The 22,559-nt window shown below is 40.0% G+C and overlaps 1 protein-coding gene across 1 annotated transcript; it reads right to left on the minus strand.

The window, feature by feature from the left end:
- Positions 1–5,890: 5,890 nt before the first annotated feature.
- LOC136439458 (uncharacterized) lies at positions 5,891–17,249 on the minus strand. The gene is made up of 18 exons (XM_066434906.1): positions 17,051–17,249; positions 16,275–16,439; positions 15,442–15,576; positions 14,684–14,957; positions 13,916–14,058; positions 13,216–13,377; positions 13,010–13,105; positions 12,383–12,568; positions 11,760–11,884; positions 11,502–11,546; positions 11,112–11,221; positions 10,793–10,899; positions 9,929–10,122; positions 9,241–9,387; positions 8,346–8,448; positions 7,824–7,903; positions 7,271–7,443; positions 5,891–7,015 (listed from the first exon to the last, which is right to left on the minus strand). The coding sequence occupies exons 1-18, from the start codon at positions 17,232–17,234 to the stop codon at positions 6,757–6,759; spliced, it is 2,688 nt and encodes an 895-aa protein (XP_066291003.1). The 5' UTR covers positions 17,235–17,249; the 3' UTR covers positions 5,891–6,756.
- Positions 17,250–22,559: the final 5,310 nt, after the last annotated feature.

A 22,559-nucleotide genomic window follows, 5' to 3' on the forward strand; every position in this document is an offset into this window, starting at 1 on the left:
AGATCAACTTAATTGTTTCAACCATTTTGCTGTCTCATCTCATCTATCCTTACCCTAACATTTTTACCGTGGCGGCACCACAGAAAATAATTGGCTTATTTAATGATACAATATTTATGAGCAAATACAGCATACCTCACTCCTTATTCAAGCAAAAATGATCTGTTCCAAATCAACCTTTTGCAGAAATAGACCAACCCAACTTCTGTCCTCACATAGAAATACCAACACAATCACATCCATCTGATAAATGTTAATATCAGTGAACGGCACTTACCCGACAGAAAAGTAAGTCAATAATGAAATGGGAGAAATGACGAAACGTTTATTTCAACGTATGAACACATCTATGTGTATGAAGCATTCATTATCCAGATTTATTGTAGCATACCTGAACATCTGATGTCCGTTTTACTCCACGTGCCGTTCTGTGTGCATGTTATCCTGATGTCCTCATCAGTCTCTAGGATATAGCCCCTGTTACAGGTGATGAACACCTTTTCACCTGGAAGGTAGAAGGTCTTCACGGGACTTCTGCTCCCAAACGTCACGTCAGGAGGAACGCCGCAACCGATTGCTGTATTCAAAGAAATCATCGAAATTTCTGATATTGATACTGAAGATACAGTTCTTTTGCTATCTTAGCTACAAGATTATTCATGTGTTTATGTTTATTTCCATGGTGTTATATTCGTTTTGGATATAGATATTAACTGATTTATTCAAATGATTAGTTTTGCAGCTAACTGGCTGACTTGCACAACAATTGACAATTTTCTTTCAAGTTGTACAGCTTTCCGTTTCACGTATCGTGTGCACCTTCCTCTTACATATACCGTTAATAACACAAAGTATCACCTACAGCCAACAAATTAAGAAGGATAAGGACATGTTTCATATTTTTGATATACATATCAAAGATTAGATATCAAATCGGCATTGATGTAGTGCCGTATAGAGCTTCACAAATATTTTTGTAGAAGCTCACAAACAATGAAATATTCTGTCACTACCCTTTTTTATTTTTCTGAAAATCTCGTATATAAGTAAAAGCAATTGTAAATAATTTTAAGAAGCTAATAATGTCACGAGTCAATCCAATGTATTCCCAGTTCAATTCAGTGCAAACGTCGCGTGCTCTGCGAAACTGTAATATTTTGTAATGATACGAAATAAACCAAATCATTAAATAATCAAGAGGTTTTCTGACCATTGCAGGGCCTCAAGCCACATGGCTCCATGGTGATTAGCTCTTTGCCACTTGCCACAGTTTTCACCAGGCAAAATGGCTCTTCTATACTCCCTGCACAAAGTGAAGAAGGCACAAGCACATAATTACAAATGGCGCCTTCATTGATAAAGATTAGAATAGAACTAGAAAGAAACATTTGCGAGCACATACAGCATATTTCACTCCCTCCCCATGCAAAAACGAACTTTACCTGTGATATTGAGGAAGATATATGATCAAAAAGAGCTGTAAATGCACTGAGGTTTGTAAGATTTACCGAGAGCAAAGTTCCTGCAGTAGTTTTCCCGCGGGTCTGCCCAGTTGAACTTGGCTATGAGACCAGCAGACAGAAAACTCGTCCACTTCAAGCACGTACTTCCACTCTCTTCTGGTAGGGTCGTCATGCCCTTGTAGTTCTGGCCCCTGCCGTAGTAGCAATCTGGAACAATATATAGTTTCTCGTACGCGTCTTGTTGAATTGAAGTTCACAAATTATGCAAATAACTTTCTATCAAGCATTACATGATTGTGTTCTTTGATCACTTCAGGCCACCCTATGGTGAACGTGACTAGCATATGGAAAATATCTAACTGCAAAAACACAAACAAGCAGACCAAAGACAATACCTCCCCGTGAACTAGTATTCTCTTCCTTTGACCGCCTGACCTGGAGTTTCTGTTAGTGTTAGGCATGTACATGTCTGTCAACACAAGATTGGTGAATTGCTAATACTGTCAACTCTGAAATTCACTTCCTGCCACTCTGGCAACTCTGATCTTCACATCCTGTTACTCTGCGGTGAACGTAACTATACTAACAAATGGGAAATACATAATGCGGAAACCTAGACAAGCAAAACAAAAACACACACAAACAAACAAGGTAGCAAGCAACTAAATAGACAGGCACACTTAGAGTAATATCTCTGTTAACAACCAAGGCATGATACCCGTACATACATATGTCTGGCAATTGGCAACTGTTTCATCCTGTAGTCAGATGTAAGAAAGTTCAGCACGATTGATGAGTAGTAATGTTTTTATCTAAAACAGTTCATAAGCTCCGTGAGTTGGTTTGAATTAAAAAAAAAGAAGAAAAAAAAAGAACAGTACCTTCATGGGATTCTAAATTGACGCAGTCTCTACTGGTCAGCAGATTGCAGTTCGTTGACTCGAACAAGGAGCCATTGGCGAAGACTGATGGACAAGATGACTTAACCTCTTCGCACCATGATCGGCAAGGTAGCTGCTGTTGAATTCGCGCCCTTCTGTGCCATTGGAAACAAAATACTTTATTGCCAATTAATGTTAGCAACATTCAGCTCATACTTTAGACGATTGGTTAAACTTAAGTAGGTTAAAGAAGCCACCAATGCTCATCGTCTGCAAGAAGATATCATTACCCAACAATGTTTCCTTCACATCGCAGCATTGCTCTTTGCCATTGTTCAGAGAGGAGTATAAGATCTCAGGCTCAGTGCGTCTTCCATTTTAGACCTATCATCTTACAATATCATTAAGAAGGTGCACATTGAAATTGAAAAAAAATAAGGTCAGATCTACCTTGTAGTGGAATTTATGGTAATGTGACAGCGAGGCATCAGCAATGAGCAGAGGAATAGCCTGAGATGAGGGTGACAAGACGGGTTGGCTTCCTTCATCTCCGACCACTGTTGTGAACCCAGAACTTCGTTGACAGTTTGACCGAACATGTTGGGCCCTATTGTTTTCTGGTAGCCCAGGTCTTTACAGTAGGTGTAGAACTCGTCCGGGACGTCGGAACAACGCGGTGATCTAGGTGGATCTTTTTTTTGTGAGGAAAAAAAATCAAAATCCTACGAACGTTTCACATGTGGTAGGTAATAATATTAAGTGGTGAAAAAACTAGGAAAAGCTTGTTTTGAAATATGAGACAGAACAAGCAGTGTTTTGAATTGTGGCATTGGATAGCTATGTATGTACGCTTCAGAAAAACAGAAGCTATGCGCTACAAGTAAAAAGAAAGAATTGTAGGGAAGGAGTAATTTACCTGCCTCTGTAGGATACAGACATGGATATTCATTAAAGGATAAATGCTTATTAACTTGTAATGGTAGGAATACCACTTTCCCTAAAGGCTTGTTATTATCTAAGAGAACAAAAATAATCTTATCTACATCGAGTTATCAAACCATGAAATCAGAAATTAAGCAAAATAACAATTAGGCACGACAGATCCTACCTGGTCCTCCTACACATGACGTCACTGCATGGAATGTCGCCGAGAACCCAGACCGGCGAACTGTTGCGTCAGACACAAATTCTACCGACAACGTTTTGGTGGCTGACGTGATAGGTCCTGGCGGTGTTGTCCCACAAAATTTTCCTGATCAATAGGATACAAAAAAATTCGTTTCACCCATAGCTGTCCAAACATAAAACACAAGTAAGCTATACGTAGATCAATTTATACACATTTAAAGAAAAAGAAACTTCTGTGCCGACAGTCAGACTTCAGATATTTGAAAAGCTTTCCCAAAATTTCTGTCACATGCGAATAAGTCATTCACAAAACCGTCTTACCAATTAAAACATCCCCGTTGGTTGTTACATCTCGATCGTAAATCGCCACATAGTCCCACGGGCAGTTCGGATTGATCTCGGACTTTTCCACGTCAAACTGGTCGAACGTCAAACGTATGCAGTAGTCAATGCTAGCCTCAATTTGCCAACGGATGTTTGTATTGTCTATAAAAGAGCCATAGAGAAAATATTTGTAACTAACATGGGAAGGTTTCACAAATATTGCAACACTTCTTATGAAACAAGGAAGGATGAATTGAAATAATGTAACGTAATCGAGACCAAATAATAAAAACTTCATCATAAGGCCCCTATTCCACAAGACGGCGATTGCGCGACGATCTCGGTGCGACCTAAATGTGATTTGTGTAATCCAACACTCATGCAAAATGTAAAAGTATGACTGAAAAAAAAGCGTAAGATATTAGTTTTTTATCTATGACATTTTGTCAATTTGGTAAATTCTAGGTCGCAGCGTGGTTCCTGCGAGGTCACCGCCCTAGTGGGATTGGGGTGTTAAGGAGAAATCTAGACGTCGTCTACACGAAACAATGGTACATCACAACCACTAACCAAATTAAAGATCGTATCGACAGTATCTAGTATGCATACTTGGATAGTCGTTAGGAAAGCCCGGACTGTTGAACGCACCACCACCGGCCTGTAGGCTGATCTCAGTCCGTGATATTCTGTCTGCCACCGCCGAGACTGTGGGCGGCTCCGGTGACCCTGCTTGGCGTCTCGTATCTCGCTGACCACACGTAAAGGAAACAAGGACGAGCAGAACACTCGTAGATGAAGGCCACCAGTTCATGCTGAATTGTTTGAAGTGTGGTAAGTATGAGAAAGACAAAAGAGTGAGGCACACATATTTGCAACTGTTTTCTTTGATTTTCAACTTAACTTATGTGACAGAAAGGCTATGCCAAATATTGTAGCAAAAACAAATTCAAAACGAAAGTGCAAAGTTCGAAATTAAGTCCGGCCGAACTTCTATGGTAACAGATAAAGCCTAGTTCTTAGTGCTTTAGATTGATAATATCTGTCAACATGGTGCATGCGCTCAGTGTGTTTTGCTACAAAATATTTGTAATAGGAACATTCGTATCATAGTCCATTTCATCTTATGAACAGACATGTAATCCCAAGGTAGGTGAAGATTAAAATAGGTTAACACGATCCCGTCAGATACATATGATGCCACACTAAACAATCAGAGATTGTTTTCAAATTAAAGTACACCACTAATTAATCAGAGGGTATCTAGACTCACCTGCTAAAGCCGTGTATCAGAATGATTTCCGTACAAGTTCCGACCTTTAAAGTGTCTTGTGATGCACTCTTGTCTTAGTGAGTAACAAAACCACATGAATCTCATAAAATGTTCGCCAATTTTCGTCTTATTATTATATATATATAAGTATTCATCAGACCAACAGTACAAAAAAGGTCGACTAGATTACCAATGATATATAAAAGAGCAGCAGAAATGGTTTCAAAAGCGCTGGCCGCCACTGGTTGGACGGGAGGGTGTGTGTAGGGTATGATTAACCACCGGCTCCAATCATGAAGCCTGCGGGTTAAATGGATTATCGCATGCAGCTGGCTTATGTCACTGTCAGTAAAGCCAACAAGGTTTCAAAAGTTTGTTGTCAACATTTATCCTGAATCCTACCCAGAATGTTAAACAAGACTTTTACAGCAGGCGTCGCGTTGGCGTTGTGTTGTTGTAAATATATATAAAGGTTAGGGTGTAAGGCTTATGGTCCAGAATCCGGAAGTCCTGGGTTCGAACCCCCTGACATAAATGAAGGCTTTCCTTTGGGAAAGGCACTTTCCTCACTCTACGCAGGTGAAAGGGTACCTGACTTCGGTTGGGGAGGTAATAGGTGGTGGAAGGAGAGGATTGGGCTCCACCTTATAATACCGTGCCCTAGACACTATGGCCTCAAAATGCTATGCCAATGGGACTACATTTACATTTCAACACTGTCAGATAACATCACTCATTTAACACAGTAGCGGAGAACAGCCTGGCTTCAGTATCACCCAGGGGGCAGGTCAGGCTTGCTCCTAGCCTAGATTTGAAGACATCTATCGGAGGGAGCTGACGCTATTTAATCATAGTCATTCAATTACACAAGAAATAGAGCCCTGCCCAACATTATGCATATCTCACCTTTCAGAACAAACACCTATGTATAACCAACAGTGTGAATGTACATTTTGCTAATCATATGGAACTCACCTATGCTACAATTTGCACTACCAGTCGCTCTGATAAACCCACATCTATTCATACATATCACAAATAAATGAGGTTTCCACAAAATGCATACAGTTGTACTGAACATCAGGGTTGGATATTGCCATTAACATCTTGAAATTGGAATAGTATTCTTTGGACTGTCATGGTCATTTTATACAAAATGCTAATGTTATGACAGAATTTAAGCTTTAATTTCTACAGAACATGACTATACAAAAGGGATAAATGTTAGACAAATATCCAACTTCTAGGAGAAATTCACTAATACATACATAATTGATTTGACAACACCAGTAAACAATAAACGCATCAATCACGCATTTCTGTAAACACACCAATACATAAGTGAGACTATCGTTGACAATATACACAAAATCAATATATTCTACATTCTATGAATTTCTTTCCTGTCAAGTAACATGCAATTTAATGTAGACATGTCAACTAAAACCATTTGTTAATACGGCACTATCTCAGATAGCTATAGGTTTATATTTCAGTTCAGTAGAAGCTCATTCAACATGTCCAAGTATTACCTGCCAATATAATATACGATATCTTCAGTATTCAATTTACTTTTAATACTACCAATAGTTGTCGTAATTTGTTCCATACACAAAGTTGCTTATCGTTAAACACCTTGTGACGTTACATATTCAACAGTTTCATTACAGAAGTGGTCGAAGTCAAAGTATCATTCTTCAGTGTTGCCAACAGCGAACCTAATAATCGGAATAGATACAATGAGCGTAAAGACATAAGCAGCCATACACAGCCTGTCTAAGACCCTGGCCAAATTCTGATAGTCCGTCTTAACTTCATATTTCTTGTCATTAGTCTTTGCTGGTCTCGATGTTGCCAGGTTGTTCACAGCATCACCCAGAGCGCTGATGGTGTTCTTCAATGACAGCATCAGTTCCATTTGGTTGATTGGTTCAGTCGGAGTTGATTTACTAAATATTGTAGAAAGTAGAAGTAGAAGAACTTCACTATAGACGCGTATCTAAACAAATTACAGGGCCAAAATTTAGTGGCCAATCTATATACTAATGTATTAGCAGAGAAAGTCATAGTTGATTGTTTGTGATGGTCTCCAAAGACAGCTCCAAATAGAATGAAAATTTCATGAGGTGTTCAAAGTAAATCCACATGTACTTTCTAAAAATCTGAATCGGGAACTAAAGTAGAATTAAGTGTCGCGCACTTACCTTATTTTCTTCTTCTTCTTTTCTTCATCAATCGCCTCCTCATCAGCACCCAAGTTTACCTCAAAGACGTACTGTTGAGATGCACGTTGTTGCTTCGTCAAGTCCCCAAGAAAGACAATCTTGGCGATGTACCGGAGGAAGACCTTCTTGATGAGCATTGGGAGATCACCCTCCTGTGGAAGACACAGACAGCTGACATTGTATTATTTGAATAAATATAGTAAGGGAGGTGGAGCTTTTTTGCTTGTCAGGGTGTGTGATCTGGTGTCAGATGAGGTAAATTATCTTTTTTTAATGTTTAATTTCTGCTTTGTATTAATACAATGAACAGAACAGAAGCAATAGGATGAATTCTTTTTCTGGCTTATTGAATTATACATAAAATTATGCATACCATGAATCGTTAGTGATATAAATATACAAATACAAAATGATGCCATTAACAAAAGTATAAACAAATACATGAATAAAACGGACAAATATTGAATTGAGTTATATTGGGGAGCAGCTGGGGCATAGGCAAGTGAACAAGGGCACAATATTGTTCACTTACCCGAGAGCCGATCTTTATGACGACAACAGTGATGAGCATGAATACCCCCATCATGCACATGTACAGCACAAGAAGGATCGCTGGAAGTAAATAATGCAAAGGTCAGTTACATTTATACATAAGGTGTAAACAATATATGCTTTCAACACCATTCTCTAGGCAAATCAAGGTAAAAAATATTTCGCTTCTTTGCATTACGAAAATTTCATGAAAGAAATGCTGTTAGCTATAAAAGCACTCTTAACATTCCTTTCTTTTTTACTGTTGATAATAGCTCAGACCATGAGATTAAAGGATAAGCTATTACTAAAGCGGGTATTTCACTGAAGCTCTGGCACGTTGGGAATATAACGCAAAACGTACAAGTATGACTAAAAAGACAACAGAACACACACATCGTTCTGTCAAATCGCTCGGTTGCAGCGCGGTCACCAACGTGCTGCAAGTCCAGTGAGATTACCCGCTGTAGCTTTCTGCCATTTTACTGAATGCAAATGTCAAAATTAACATAAGACCCCTTACCTACAACAGGCATAGACCCTTTGGCTGGTAACACATCCGTGATGAAAACCAGAGACACCACCATCGACAGCAAAATCGTGATGCCAAAGGTAACACGATCTCCCTAGATATAACAGATATTTGGACAGTGTTGAATTCAAGTTTAAGCACATCATACTGGACAGTCTTGTGATTGTCCACCTTGAATTTTTTGAGATAGATACCTTACGATCTAGGACTAGTTATGCTAGGGTCACATTTCCTAACCGGGGCCCGGCCGGGCTGTTTGCGGAAACGAAAAATCAAAGTGTAGGTTCATAAATTTGGACAAGCTATGCTCTTAAATAATTTCGGGTAAGTTTTGTGTTTTTGTTGTCTTTTGTATCATACTTTTCGTTCCCAAAGACTGCCCGGCCCGGCCCCGGATTGGAAATGTGACCCTAGCATTAGGTAGGTAGATACCTTACGATTTTCAAATTGATGAATGTTGATTTACCTAACACTATTGTGATTCAAGTTAAAGCATGTAAGAAACTCAGTTTGATTTTTCTACATCGTACTTCTGTTCATTTGTTTATGGTTCCTCTTTTTCATTCAGAAGCTTGTCATCCCTCATTTAGCAAATGAAACTTAGTCTTTGTTGGTAATTATGAAAGTAGACATTTGAGGAATTTTTCTGTGTTTGACAATGTTTTGCTGAAAACTAGTGGGGAGAAATACAGAATTTTTCAAAACTGGAGTCGCTGGTAAATATGCAAATTCCTTCCTGTCGTTTGCTGTAATACCATGCCGTTGCTCCTGATCTGTATTCCCAGCATATCATGATACATTTACAATGTTTGGAGCCAGTTGAGTTATCAATGACATCCTTACAGAAGTTTTGTTATTTTCTGGCTGATGTAAGCAAACTACTGACCTTGTCTGTTGGAAGTAAGAATGTGATGCACATGAGAATGGAGAGGATGATGGGCGGAGAAAGAGTGGCGCAGAAGTGGAACGTCGGGATGCGGTCAAATTTCACTTCGATGCAGCCGTTCCCAAAAGCGCCATCTACAACTGATACCTATTGGAGAAAAAGCATAACTTCATTTGGTTATAGACTGATCCTATAGCCCTACCTACGCCCGTCAAAGCCCAGGAATGCAAAACAATAACGTACCAATGCAGTCATTCGATGGACATGCACCGGCCTTCTTATTGGTTGAACTGTTTTTGATTGACAGTATGATCTGTCTACATGTATATGTTATAGAGCACTCGTATCGTTATCGTTTTATTGAGTATGTGATAAGGAGTGTGCTACAGTCGTGCAGTTTTCCTGATAAAAGATAGTAAGATATTTTAGAGCGATGGCAGTAATAAGAAATATGCATCTTCTTTTCGTCGAATGATTAGTTTCTAATTTCTAACATAATGATTATAAAATGCAACACATTTAAGCTGAGTGTATACTGGCTGTTCTAGAAGTCATCGTGCCTGCGTTTTTTTCAGCGAACAGATTATTTATTTACAGATTATTACTATTAAGTAAATGAATGAATCAGGATTAGACAAACAAATGAACAAAGGAACCAACAAACAAGCTTAAGCAAGAAAGTAAATACCGTCCATTCGGCGTTCCATTGGTCCACAACTTCCTTCCTTTCATCGCCACATTTCATGAAACGTTTAACGTACGACTCAGACGCTAGCAGCTTCTCGTTGTCCTGTTCTTTCGGGCAGGTAAACCGTTCTACACTTGTTGTCGCTCCCAGGCACACTGGACATGTCATGGAGTCAAAGGGGAACAGCGCCGGCTCTGTAGCAATATAAGCATAGAGTGAAGAGAAAGATGCAGTGCAAAGGTAAACAAGAGCTATCTACCACCCAGAAATCGTGACCATAACTTGCCCTGAACTCGAGATATCAAAGCCAGACGTTCCGCTGTAGTACCTAGAAAAGTCGACAGGGGGTCAAAATCTAATCATTTGTATTTTTGTCTCAACATACCAACACACTAGATATGAAAGCAATCCATCCAACCATTCTTGAGTTATGTTATTGACCAGCAGACTCACAAACGCTGCCTAAAATATGAGCTCCATTTTTCTCGGAGGTAAGAACACAGGAAGCACTAACGTTAGGTGTCGGACACTATCCCAGTAAAATGTGCTTTGGCGAAGAATAAATAAGAGCAGATTAATTCTCCATGAATGAAATCAAAACAATGATGAGGATCATAGCGCAAGTCGTGAGTCACCAATCTATGCAGTACAATGCTATCATCTATAAACATGAAGCAATCGCCATCACCTGTCAGGGCAAGGGATATTATCAATGTTTGTTATCTTCATGAAAAATGGAGGTATAGTTTTGGGTGTGTCTGTGTCTGTGTGTGTGTCTGTTTGTCTGTTTGTCTGTCTATTTGTGTTTCCGCACTACTCTAGTCAGCATAGCTCAAGAGCCTCTTGTTTGCTATAAGAGCTTACCAAGATCGCAGGTTGTCGTCAGGAGATCAACAACTTCCCACCCAACCTCTCCGTCACTGGTGACTGTCACAGGTGCATCTGGGAACGTGCTGAACTTGGCATCTCCGCTGCAAGTCATAAACAAACGTACAGTCATCAGCTATACATTCATGATTGTATGCCATTACTGTCCCTGCAGTAAGATAAGGACATTCTAAATGTAAAATGAAGGCCAAAGGCATCATTTTGAAATGAACCCCACACAGACGAAAGGGTATCTACTTCATGTTAGTACGTTTATGACTTATTCTTATTAAAGTAATTGAGGTAACTTGCTTACTTTCTATACAGGTAGATATTAGGGATCCACACATCCTGTGTGGTCAGGACAAGTTGAGTAACATCGCCGTACTTCGCAGGTGTCCAAGACAGGCGGTTGTCTTTCCAGCTCTGCTCAAACAAAATGGAAAATGTTACAAGCAGACAGAAGTTACCGATAAAGTTAGAAAGGGATGTTTGCTGATCCTCGGAGCAATTAACAGGCATTTGGCAAATGAGAACTATGTCTATGGTTGGTACGTAAATTGTATTTTTAGATGCAAAGCTCACGGGGCGGTAGATGCATGTTTGCAAACGTTTCAAATTGGCACTGTTGCTTTAGCAGGATGTGGTGTTATAAGCTTGTGCTGATATGAAGTATAAACCGAGACCAAACGTAACCAGGACTCACCAGACGGAAGGCCATTGATCCGAACATGTGCTCATTTTTTTCATCCTATGGAAATGAATACAAGACATAAGAAAGCTAGGGTATGACACAATGACAAAATATCCTAGCCAGAAGTGCAATTCTAAGACCCAAAATCCTGTGAAATTGAAGGTTAATAAAAGTGTGCCATATTCTGATTGTGGTAGGAAATTCCACAACAATGTGTAAATTTTACATGTTGAAATTGAAGGTTGTTTTAGTTGGTAACATTAAACTTACTGCGTCGATGATTTCGACCACCGCTGCCTCGAAGCTCACATTGACGTGGCCCGTACTGGGAGGCAGCTGAGGTAAGTAGCGGTCTGTGGCCAGCAGTGTGTTGGATAACTGGATCCTGGAGTCAACTGTATAACAGTGATATATGAAAGAAAACATTACTTCTCTCAGTGACTTACTATCCACACAATCAACTCATGTGAACGTAACGTTATAAAACAGCTGCTTTGGTGCCACTGTCAGTAATATATTTCAATGTCAGCCAATGACAAACATTAAAACAAGGTTTGGGAATGGGAAAAGGGGATACGTATGCAACAGTCAATATCGCTGTCAGGCCAGTGTATGGCGTCAATAGCTATGAAGTTTTAGCCTGGTACCAAAACCTGAAGGAAGACTGATTGTAGCTGCAGGATGTTCTGACCACTGCAACAGCAGAACACAGTGGACTACTGCCACCCAAACCTATTATAGTCCTCTCGTCAATTTGCGGAAAGGACAGAAGAGACTCGGCAGCTATAATAGGTTTGGATAATGGGCTATTTGCGAAGAGGACAGAAGAGACTCGGATATAATAGGTTTGGATACCGGCAGGCTATGATGATATTTACAGCACAACGCCATACCAGAACACCCGAGGTTATCCGTTTGACTCCATGTCCCGTTCTGCGTGCACGTTATGGACATGTCGTCGTTCTCCCGGATGTAGCCTGCATTACACGTGATGAACACCTTTTCTCCGGGCCGATGGAAGTTCTTCACCGGATTTCTGGTTCCAAACTCAATGTCCGGGGGAACTCCACATCCGATTGCTGAAGAAGTGAGACATTTGTAATGTTAAGGCACACGGTGCCACGTTACAACGATTGAAAATGATGCAGAAGACAGTGTTGTTTGTTATCTATGCAGAAAGGAACGTGTTTTTTCGGAACCAGCAGATCTGTTCGGACCAGCAGATCGTACGTTTGGACGCATCTTTTTAGGGTGGCAGAGTTATGTAACCTGTTGGAATTGTGTTGGTCGTAGATGTTACATTGCACGTCAGACGACGTCATTTTCTGTTATCGTTTTCCTCGTGACAAAGCCGAAATAGATAGCCTGGTAGCCACCCTATCCTAACCCCGACTCACCTCCCTTGTCAAATTTTATGCGGGTAAGTAATAAGAGGAGTGAGCCTCTGCTAGAATAGGATGGCTACCAGGCTGGGAAAGAAAGAGGCAACGAAAAAAGGTTGCCATTTGGTCTGAACTCACCTCCACATGGTTTCAGTCCGCACGGTTCCACGACGACCAGTTCGTTACTGCCTGCTGTACCAGAACGTACCAAACAGGACGGCTCTTGCATGTTTTCTATGATGAAAAATATTCATATTCAAGACGATCAAACGCTGTATGGAAATATAAAAAGCAACTTTACACATAAAATGTTATCATTTCTCATGCAATTGTGCATTGTTTACCTAGACCGAGGTTCCTACAGTAGTTCTCCTGCGGATTTGCCCAGTTGTAGTTGTACAGCAGTTGATTCGACAGAACGCTCGTCCAGTTCAAACACAACTTGTCACTCTCCTCGGGTAGAGTCGCCTCACCCCTGTAGTTCTGGCCCTTACCGTAGTAGCAGTCTGGATTAAAACATTGGATACGTGAATGGCAATCGGTAACTCTCTTTCCTCCTGTTAGGTTGCATTCACAGTACGTTACAATTGAAACACACTTCTGTGAAATGTTGCAGACTATATTCAACCCCATTAAACTCCTTTCATCCTGTAGTCATGAAACCGTGCTGATGTGTTCTGAACGGGATTTGGATAACACCATTTGATAGGAAGTTGGTGTAGAACGCGTAACGTTACAAGAGAACTATTTCTGTGTAGTGTTTTTGTGCATGGTACGAAGAAACACTTACACACTCCACTGCCGTATTTAGAAATGAAATGAAATTCTAGAGCAATCTTTAAATTTCAAACATTTAATACCACTAGCTGATTACTCACGACTTTCTTACAAGTAGTACCATTCAACAATAAGTAACTTACCTGGTACACTGCACGGCAAAGCTAAACAGCTTCACTTTCTACTAAATTATGTTGTCAAATGCCGACCCTCAGTGCCGTGCCGTTCCATGGGGAGGGCAGTTGCCGTAACGTAAAGAAAACTTACCTTCGGGAGATGCCAGGTTGAGGCAGTCCGTACCGTTCAGCACACTGCAGTCAGTTGATTGAAGAGTCCCGTTGACGAAGGCTGCCGGGCACGATGACTTGACTTCTTCGCACAGTGACTGACAAGGCAGCTGCTGCTGTGGTCTTTTGACAAAAAACAAATAACTCATCAAGTTAATCAATCACTTTTAGACCTCAATTTTAATTTTAATTTCAGGAAGATATTAGTGAATCTGAGACATGCTCAACAGACGCTTTGGCTGAACGCTACGCACAACGTTAACAGCCAATGAAGAGTAGAATCCGGTGGCGTACAGCTTGTCATGCTCAGGTTATGACCAGTTCCGGTCTGATTGCACTATGATACCAAAGCTAACGAAGATTACGAATTGCCCAAGTCCTAGCTACTTACCCCTACTCCGTAAGGAGGCAGGGGAGGCCAGAAGATCTACACAAGTTTCGTCCTAGTCTCGTGTTCTCGCGAGACTAGGTTACTCCGTGATCAAGACGTACAGTCGAAAATTTTGAGGTACGTGTTTGTTACCTTTGGAAAATGTAACTGATTGGAGAATACTCTAGTAACTGCGATTATACGTGACTGATAAAATCTCTTCAACGACAAAGCTAGAAAATATTTTTGCTGGTCACATGCCGTATCAAATAGTGTGTGTGTGTGTGTGTGTGCGTGTGTGTGTTTGTGAGTGTGTAGGTATGTGTGTGTGTGTGCGTGTGTGTGTATGTGTGTGTGTGTGTGTGTGTGTGAACATACATGAATTGTATTCCCCTAGACGTGAAGGCGGGTGTAAGCTGACAGCGAGGCATCAACAGTGAGCAGATGAAGAGCCGGAGGTGAGGGTGACAAGATGTGTTGAGGTTCTTCATGTTCAACCACTCTGGTGAATCCAAAGTGTCGTTGATATTTTGACCGAAGAAGTTGGTCGTCGTTGTCCTCTGGTAGCCGAGATCTTTACAGTAGTTGTAGAACGTCTCAGGAACGGCGAAACATCTGTTTGGAGCACCTTGTCCAATTGCATATCCAAACCCTATGTAATAATCAAATTGTAAAATGATTAGCTATTTAACATATTTTTTCATATGTGTTACACATTGTAACAATTCATTACATAGTACTCAACAATAGTCCAAAATACATTTGATTGAGAGACTGGTATGATATGTATTCATCATAAACATAAGAAAAGGGGTATAGCAGAAGTAGGTCTGGGCGGACAGCAGAGATTGAGACCGAGAAAAACAAAACAAAACAAGATATATATATATATATACCTGCCTTCAGACAGATATGTACATTCAAGTAGATGCTTTCTAACACATAAGTTAGAATACAACGGTGCCTTGTAATTGTTTACAAAAGCCTACACATTTTACATACCGGGACATACTCATGGTATGTTAATCGATTGGTTGACAGATCGATGGATCGATCGGTCAATTGGTTAATTGATTGATTTATCAAAGAATGGGTTACCACAAAACACTACAAAAAGGAGCCATGGCAAACCGTACCACCTTCTCGTTTCACAGTACCAAATGTTGCATTGAATCCTGCCCGAGAAACGGACCCATCAGACACAAACACTACCGACATCGCATTCCCGTAGGATTGGATGCTTCCTGGAAACGTTTGTCCGCAGAACTTCCCTGGGAGAAAAAAAACACACAGACAAGAAACTTTACTTAGGCATTGCGGATTATTCCATAATTGAGTATGAGAGAAATACATCTATAATCTAGCTATTATCGTCACTAACAACCAAGATTTTTGTTGTTTTGTGTTTCCTGGTAGATGGCCTGTACGAGAGTTAAAGCCAAAGCGCGCGCGTATGTGTGTATGTGTGTGTCTATGATCAATATGTTGCCCTATTCCATATGACTGTATGTAAACAAACTCATTAGTATGAACTTTGTTTGTTGGCATGCATGTATGTATGTATAGATTAAGTAGACCTTACGAGAGTCGCTGTACTTTTGCTGTGTCAATAAAGATTGTTGTTGTTGTTGTTATGATCAGCATAACTCGAGAATGCCTAGTTATCTCCATGAAAAATGGAGATATAGTTTTGGGTGTGTCTGTGTGTCTGTTTGTCTGTCTGTTTGTTTGTGTTTCCGCACCACTCCAGTCAGCATTACTCAAGAACCTCTTGTTGCTTGAATTGTCTTGATATTTGTTATGTAGGAAGGTCTTGATGAGACCTCAAAAAGGTGGGTCATCTAGCTGTACATGGGGTTGAAGCTGTAGGAAATGCGGTGCCCATGCTACATAAGCTTACTCGTTAGATGCATCTTTCAATTGAGTATATACTCCATGCAACTAAATAGTTATTTTACTACTGCCTTACCGATTAGAGTGTCCAGGTTTGTTGATTTATCACGATTATACACCGCCACGTAGTCAAAGTTACAGTCAAGGTTGATAATGGATATTTCCAAGTCGAAATCCTGGAAGGTCAGCTGTATGACCTTTGAACTGACGGTCTCTATCAACCAACGGATGCTCAAACCGGCTGTAGATGCAAAATGTAAACAGCAAAATTTAGGAACTGTTACAGTAGTATATAAAAAGCTGTAACACACATAATCTTTACCATATTCTTTTTTAAGGCTGATAATAAAAATGCCTGACACATCTAGAATGTATGAAATTGTAACAGGTATGGCTCTCAGGTTCTAAAGTTTAAGAAAAACAACTCCTTGAGACAATGAAAAAAATTGAATCAATCGAAACTCGGCCATTGCCGTACATCAATGGCACCGCCTCCTACACGTCGCCAAAACACACGAGGATGGATGTCAACAATAACAGAGGCATTATGAATTAAATGGGCTTGGAATGAAATGTGGTAGCCTTGATTGTACTTGTAGAAGTGAAACTAGTGAGGTAGCCATGAGTGCAGTTGTAGATGTGAAATTACATGTAGTTCGGTAGTTGTAGAAGCGACACCAGTGTGGTAGCTTTGAGGGTGGTTGCCAACTTGATACAGTTCTATTAGTGTAACTTGGCTACCACACTAGCGTCCCTTTGACTTTGATTGCTTCTTGGCCCAGGTATAAATACTGGTTAGTTTTTGACACCATCCTTGTCGCTTTGATCCGATTAGTAACAGATTGTTCCTACCTGGATAGTTGTCAGGAAAGTTCGGGCTGTTGAAGGCTCCATTTCCGGCCTGTAGTGTGATTTCAGTCTGCACGGGTACCGGATATTGTGGCGGTGCCTCCGATCCGGATGACATTCTGAACTGACCGCACGCAAATGCGAAGAGGACGAGAAGATTTGTGATGACGAGATGCCGTCGTTCCATGTTGACTTGTTTTCTGCGAGGTATATATTGAACGTTTATTAACCTTGTTGTGCTCGGTTGTGCCCTAATATTCGTTTATGGAGCAGTATGATAGCTAATGGAGTAAATGAACTATCCAAGTAAACAAGGCATCCCTGTGAACACACAGTTAGGTCTGTCCATAGGAAAGCATCTAAAATACACTGAAACAAGGCTTCATAAAAGTACTAACCCAAATTTCAACCCTAAAAATTCTTAATCACTAGAAATTCACAAGGATCTACTTGATAACCATGCAAAGAAAACAGAGGACTGTTAAGTTCAAACTCCGAGCAAAGCTGCTGTGGTAAACAACCCCTACTCTTCACCCCAGATTTCTGATGTATCCATCCGTATGACCCAACAACTCACATATGTCCTTACGCCAACTAAACTGGTGAACTGAACAAATGACTAAAATGGGAAAGCTTAGACCCTACCTATTTCTTCTAACCCAACAAGTATCCCGATTAGGCCAACATTTTCAAGGAAAGAAGGATTTATGTAGTGCTCACAGTGGGTGGTGATATAATCGTCTCTACTGCGTAACGCAACTTTGACGTTTTCCCTTCTTCTACTAGGACTACTAGTTCCGTGAGGTATCGCGGCAGTTTATATCCTTGATGAGAAAGTAGTGCAGAAGCTATCAACGTATGGCTTGAACATAGCACAAGCATGGTGAATTTCAAACAGAAAACAAAAAAATTCCAAGCTTTGCCATGCCTTGTTTCTTGATGGCTCATTCTATTGGATTACTTTTGATTGATATGATCATATGTTACATTTTGAACGACGTGAATAATTGAAATCATATTTACGTTTTTTTTTTCAGAAATTGTAATTTGTGCTTTTATAATTTCAGTGTGTAGCATTGCTTGGTGGCATATAATGTATAACCTTTTTCAAAATTTCTACAGTTTTATGCCTTTGCTAATATATAGTTGTTACTTTGCTGTCCAATTTCCCAACATAAGCAGCTAGAGAGAACACAAACATAAAAAGACACAATGTCCTTGGTAAAAGAACATCTGATGCCTGATAAAATTTTTGAGTTAATGATAGTGAACGGAGTTGTCTAACACGTAGACACGACGGTTGCTACGTGCCGACAGAGAGGTTATTCAAGTGAATAATAAGTCCCAGGAGCCTTGAAAGCTCGCCGAAAAGACCCACCTGTCGACGACAGTAGACAGGACAGTGTCATAAGGATGATTAGAGACCGTTCCGCGTTAATTAGTACCTGCGAACACATACTGAGAATTGGCAGGGCCCCGATCAAATGACTCAAGCTGCAGGTGTGTGAAATATGAAGGGACCTAGCTAAAACCAGCACGGGGAAAATGAGAGAGATGAAACTCTGCAAAGTTCGCATTAAAAAAAAATGTATTCAGGCTTTGTTACAAAAAGTAACTGGACAGGGTTAACAGAACCAGATATTAAGCCCTTTCTCTAGACCCCTGTCAAAAATAAAAATAAAAACATTGTAAATATGATACAGGAACAATTCAATAAAACAGATACAATCGCAAACAATGATAAATGATAAAAATAAGTAACCACTGAAAAGTTTAGATTACTGCATGCGACGAGCAGGGGGACCTCGACTATATCTTCACAAGATGACGAACCCAGAGCACAGTTGAGCGCCCCAAATTGGATTTGTGTTACCATTGATATTATTGTTGGAGCATGAACAACACTGTTTAAGCCTGAGACAACAAAAAGACAATAAAAGACAACGAAACATACAAAACAGGAATAATATCGGTCTTCATGTAAGAAATTCTTTGATTCATCAATTTTTTTGGTCGAGCGGAAAGGAACAAAAGACTAGCCAGCACTGCATGCTAGCTCGGTAACTCGAAGATTTCAGCTTAAACTTAGATCTCAACGCAAACGAACATGTTGGAGTAGATCGGAAAGTAGAAAAGAGTGAATCCGCAATCAAACAGTAGCAGATGTATGCGTCGCCCACCCGACGGCATTTCACAGAAAAACCTTGCCAATTTTACAAAAACAGTACCATCTTCAGACCCAACCTTGAACTACTGAATCGTATGAATAAACGTTAAAAAACACAGTTATAATATTCTCTATGGTAGAGAGAGAAGAAATCATCACATAAAACATTGAGTGTTTCCTTCGTTAACAAGACACTTTCCAATTTGTCCTACGACTTCTTGTACAATGATTTTCAACAAGACTGTGACAGAATTGACTGCGACCTTTTCCGTTACACGTCAACAGGATTGTGTACGACATCTGCTCAAAAGATTCCTTAAATTTGCTCTTGCAAACCTAGAGAAATATAAACTTGATCGGGTTCTTGATTTCCGTTTGTGAATACAAGTCAAGATAAAAGAGCTCACAGTTCTGTCCATGAAGATAGACTATCAAATCTGCTGTGTCCTGTCCTCTTTACATCGACAAGTTTTATCGGAAATGTGATCTGTCCACTCTCAGTCTGTTGTTTGTGGTCTATAGCTAAGCGGAGGTAATTTAGGATCAGGAGTGACGATAAACCGTACATTTCAAACACTAGCATCGGGACAAACCCCCATCACACTTACTCGGAATCAGCAGGAGTCAAGCAGAGCCAGACGGAATGAAGAATTGCCAAAATTTGATCCGCTGCAATGAACATACGAATTTTACGGAATTCATACGGGTTATATGGAATACATACGGTCCTTACTGTTAGTAAAAGCTCGTATGAATTCCGTAAAATTACTATGTATTCCGTAAATCTTGTAGTTGGCCACAATAACGGTGCCGAACATTTGGAATGCACTCATAAATTTAAAGTAGCGGTCATTACAGAATTTTGTGCCCGTCATTTAAATTTCTTGAGAAATCTTATGATGAATTCTCTAGATAAAGAATTAACGTATGATAAATCATCAGCTTAACTTGAACTGGGTAACTGGCAAATCTGTACTCTGACTATCTATAATGCCATTTGTGTAAATGAATGAAAAAGCGGGTATAGACACTGACTAACGCCGCAGTGCTTGGATTCTACTGAAGATCCACCAATGATAACGAGAGCACTCAAAAAACGTTTTTCGGTTATCCAAAGAAGGGTTGAGTAGGCCTAACTCATATGGTCCGGGAAAATACAACAACACAAAAACGACAGCTAAAACATCCTTACCAGCATTCTTCAAAGAAATGGCAGCAAAAGAACTCAGGTCACGAAAATTAGAGTCGGTCTGTTTAAACCAGGTCAGGTGGATGTTCAGGTGTTTTTAAACTCCGACAATGATGTTGAGAAAGTTTAAATGTTTGCTGTCTTCATTGGGATCGACTGTTATCTTTTTTTTTTAAATAGCTATGTTGTACACGTAGCGTATGTCTGAATTTCAGAAATTAGCTCATCTCATGGAGATAGATTTGATTCATCATAAAACATAATTTGACTGCTTTAGAACGCCTCGTGTAACGCTTCTCTACAAATACGTTTCATGTGATATTGTAACTACTGTACTGCAATTAGCTCATATGGACAGGAACGTGCAAATGAAGATCATCATCATAAACTATAGGGTGATGTTGAAATAACCATTCAGAAAACAGATATCAACGTTATATCGAACGCAGTTATTTCAAGATCCAAGTGAAATGTTTGGCACTTGAAACAGGGTTCCTATGGGTTCCAATCGTGTGCTTATTTGAAAAAAATAAAACAGTTTAAACTGTAGAAAGGAAAAAAGAAAGACGTATATCTTTTGAAAAGTATTCAAATCCACGTACCTTTTTCCGAGTAGATGAGGGAGCTTGATGTAGAAAAAGTGACTCGAGATAAACGTGCTCTTTTGTCGACTATACCAAGCTCCAAAATTTTCTTGAAAAGTTCATTGGTACATGTTGGGCTTAAAAGCCACGATTTCAGGCCAACAGCCGCCAGTCAAGGTGCGATCTAATCTGGGGGCTTCTGGTAGATGTTACGGTCTTTTTGGGGGGTACGTGACGTTAGAAACATTCGGCCCTGTGTTTGAGGAAAGCCACACGTCTGACAAGATAAATGACCGACTATAATTATCGATCAGGCAGGGTAGGGTGACACGCAGGTGTGCGATGACTCAAACCTCAGCTCTTTAGGTAACTTTTAACAGTTCTTTACGTTTGTAAACGCCCTTTACGTATACGTAGCCCGTACATACAAAACTTGTATCTTGCGCTTTGGGCTAGATTTTGTGTGAACGGATACTGACGCAATATTATCCATTTACAACGGTTTAATAATTACCTAATGAAGAAGAGGATTTCACAAAAGCTCGCGGGGCTGGCCTTAACCAGTAATTTGGGTCGCATGCACAGGGTGTCATCATCATTAGGGGTCTGCCAGAAGAATGCAATTTTATCTCAGCTGGGAAGCCTCAAACATCAACAATGAAGCAGACGCCATTATTACGGATTTAATCTGTATATTTCGAAAATACCGTCAGAATGACAAGCGTAGGATTAATTCAGTTGATCACTGAGAAATGTAGTTACACAGGATATGACGTCACACGCATGAAATGACGCCAAATCGCACACGCATGAAATGGCGCCAAATTTTACCCATCCGAACAGAAGATCTGAGCTTATACTCTAAATCAAATAAGTACTAAATAAATCCATTTATTTTAAATTTCCCTCTCGTGTTTAATTTAATCTATTTCACGCGCTAGCTAGGCGTGCCTGTTCACTTGACCAATTCTAAATCTAAACCAGCACAGTTTATACGTATTCAAGCATTCTTTATTCTAGTTTATCACAGCGAAGAACTTTCTATTTGCAGATCGATATACATTTTGATTTCTGCTCAGTCGTAATTCCTATCAAATCCACAAGTCGGTTAGCTGCAGTATCATAGCTTATCACCAGGAGGCATCCGTATTACACGTCTAACTACCCACAGTAATTACTTTGCTCACTTATGTGGACAGAACCATAGGTTCAACTGTAACGTCAAGAGATCTAGAGTAAGTAGACATGAAAATGTTAACTTTCTCAGGCCCAAGACAATGGTTATGTGAACAATTTTTCATTTTTTTACTTTCTCCTAATAACTCTAGATCTTGAGCAAAGTTGGTGGGTTGAACAAAGAAGCAAGATTGAGAGCTCACATAACATTCTCTCGGACTTGTTGCCCCTCCCCCTTCCCAACAACCAACCAAATTTCGAACGATGCGTGTATAAAATTCATCCCTTAGACTGTCGTTATGGAAAAACAACATTTTCACGAATCATACAGTTATGCTGGAATACATTTGATGTCTAAATATTAGTACATTATGTATTTTGACTTGAAAATCGACA

The sequence above is a fragment of the Branchiostoma lanceolatum genome, chromosome 7 (genome assembly GCF_035083965.1).
Source record: "Branchiostoma lanceolatum isolate klBraLanc5 chromosome 7, klBraLanc5.hap2, whole genome shotgun sequence".
Taxonomy (NCBI): domain Eukaryota; kingdom Metazoa; phylum Chordata; class Leptocardii; order Amphioxiformes; family Branchiostomatidae; genus Branchiostoma; species Branchiostoma lanceolatum.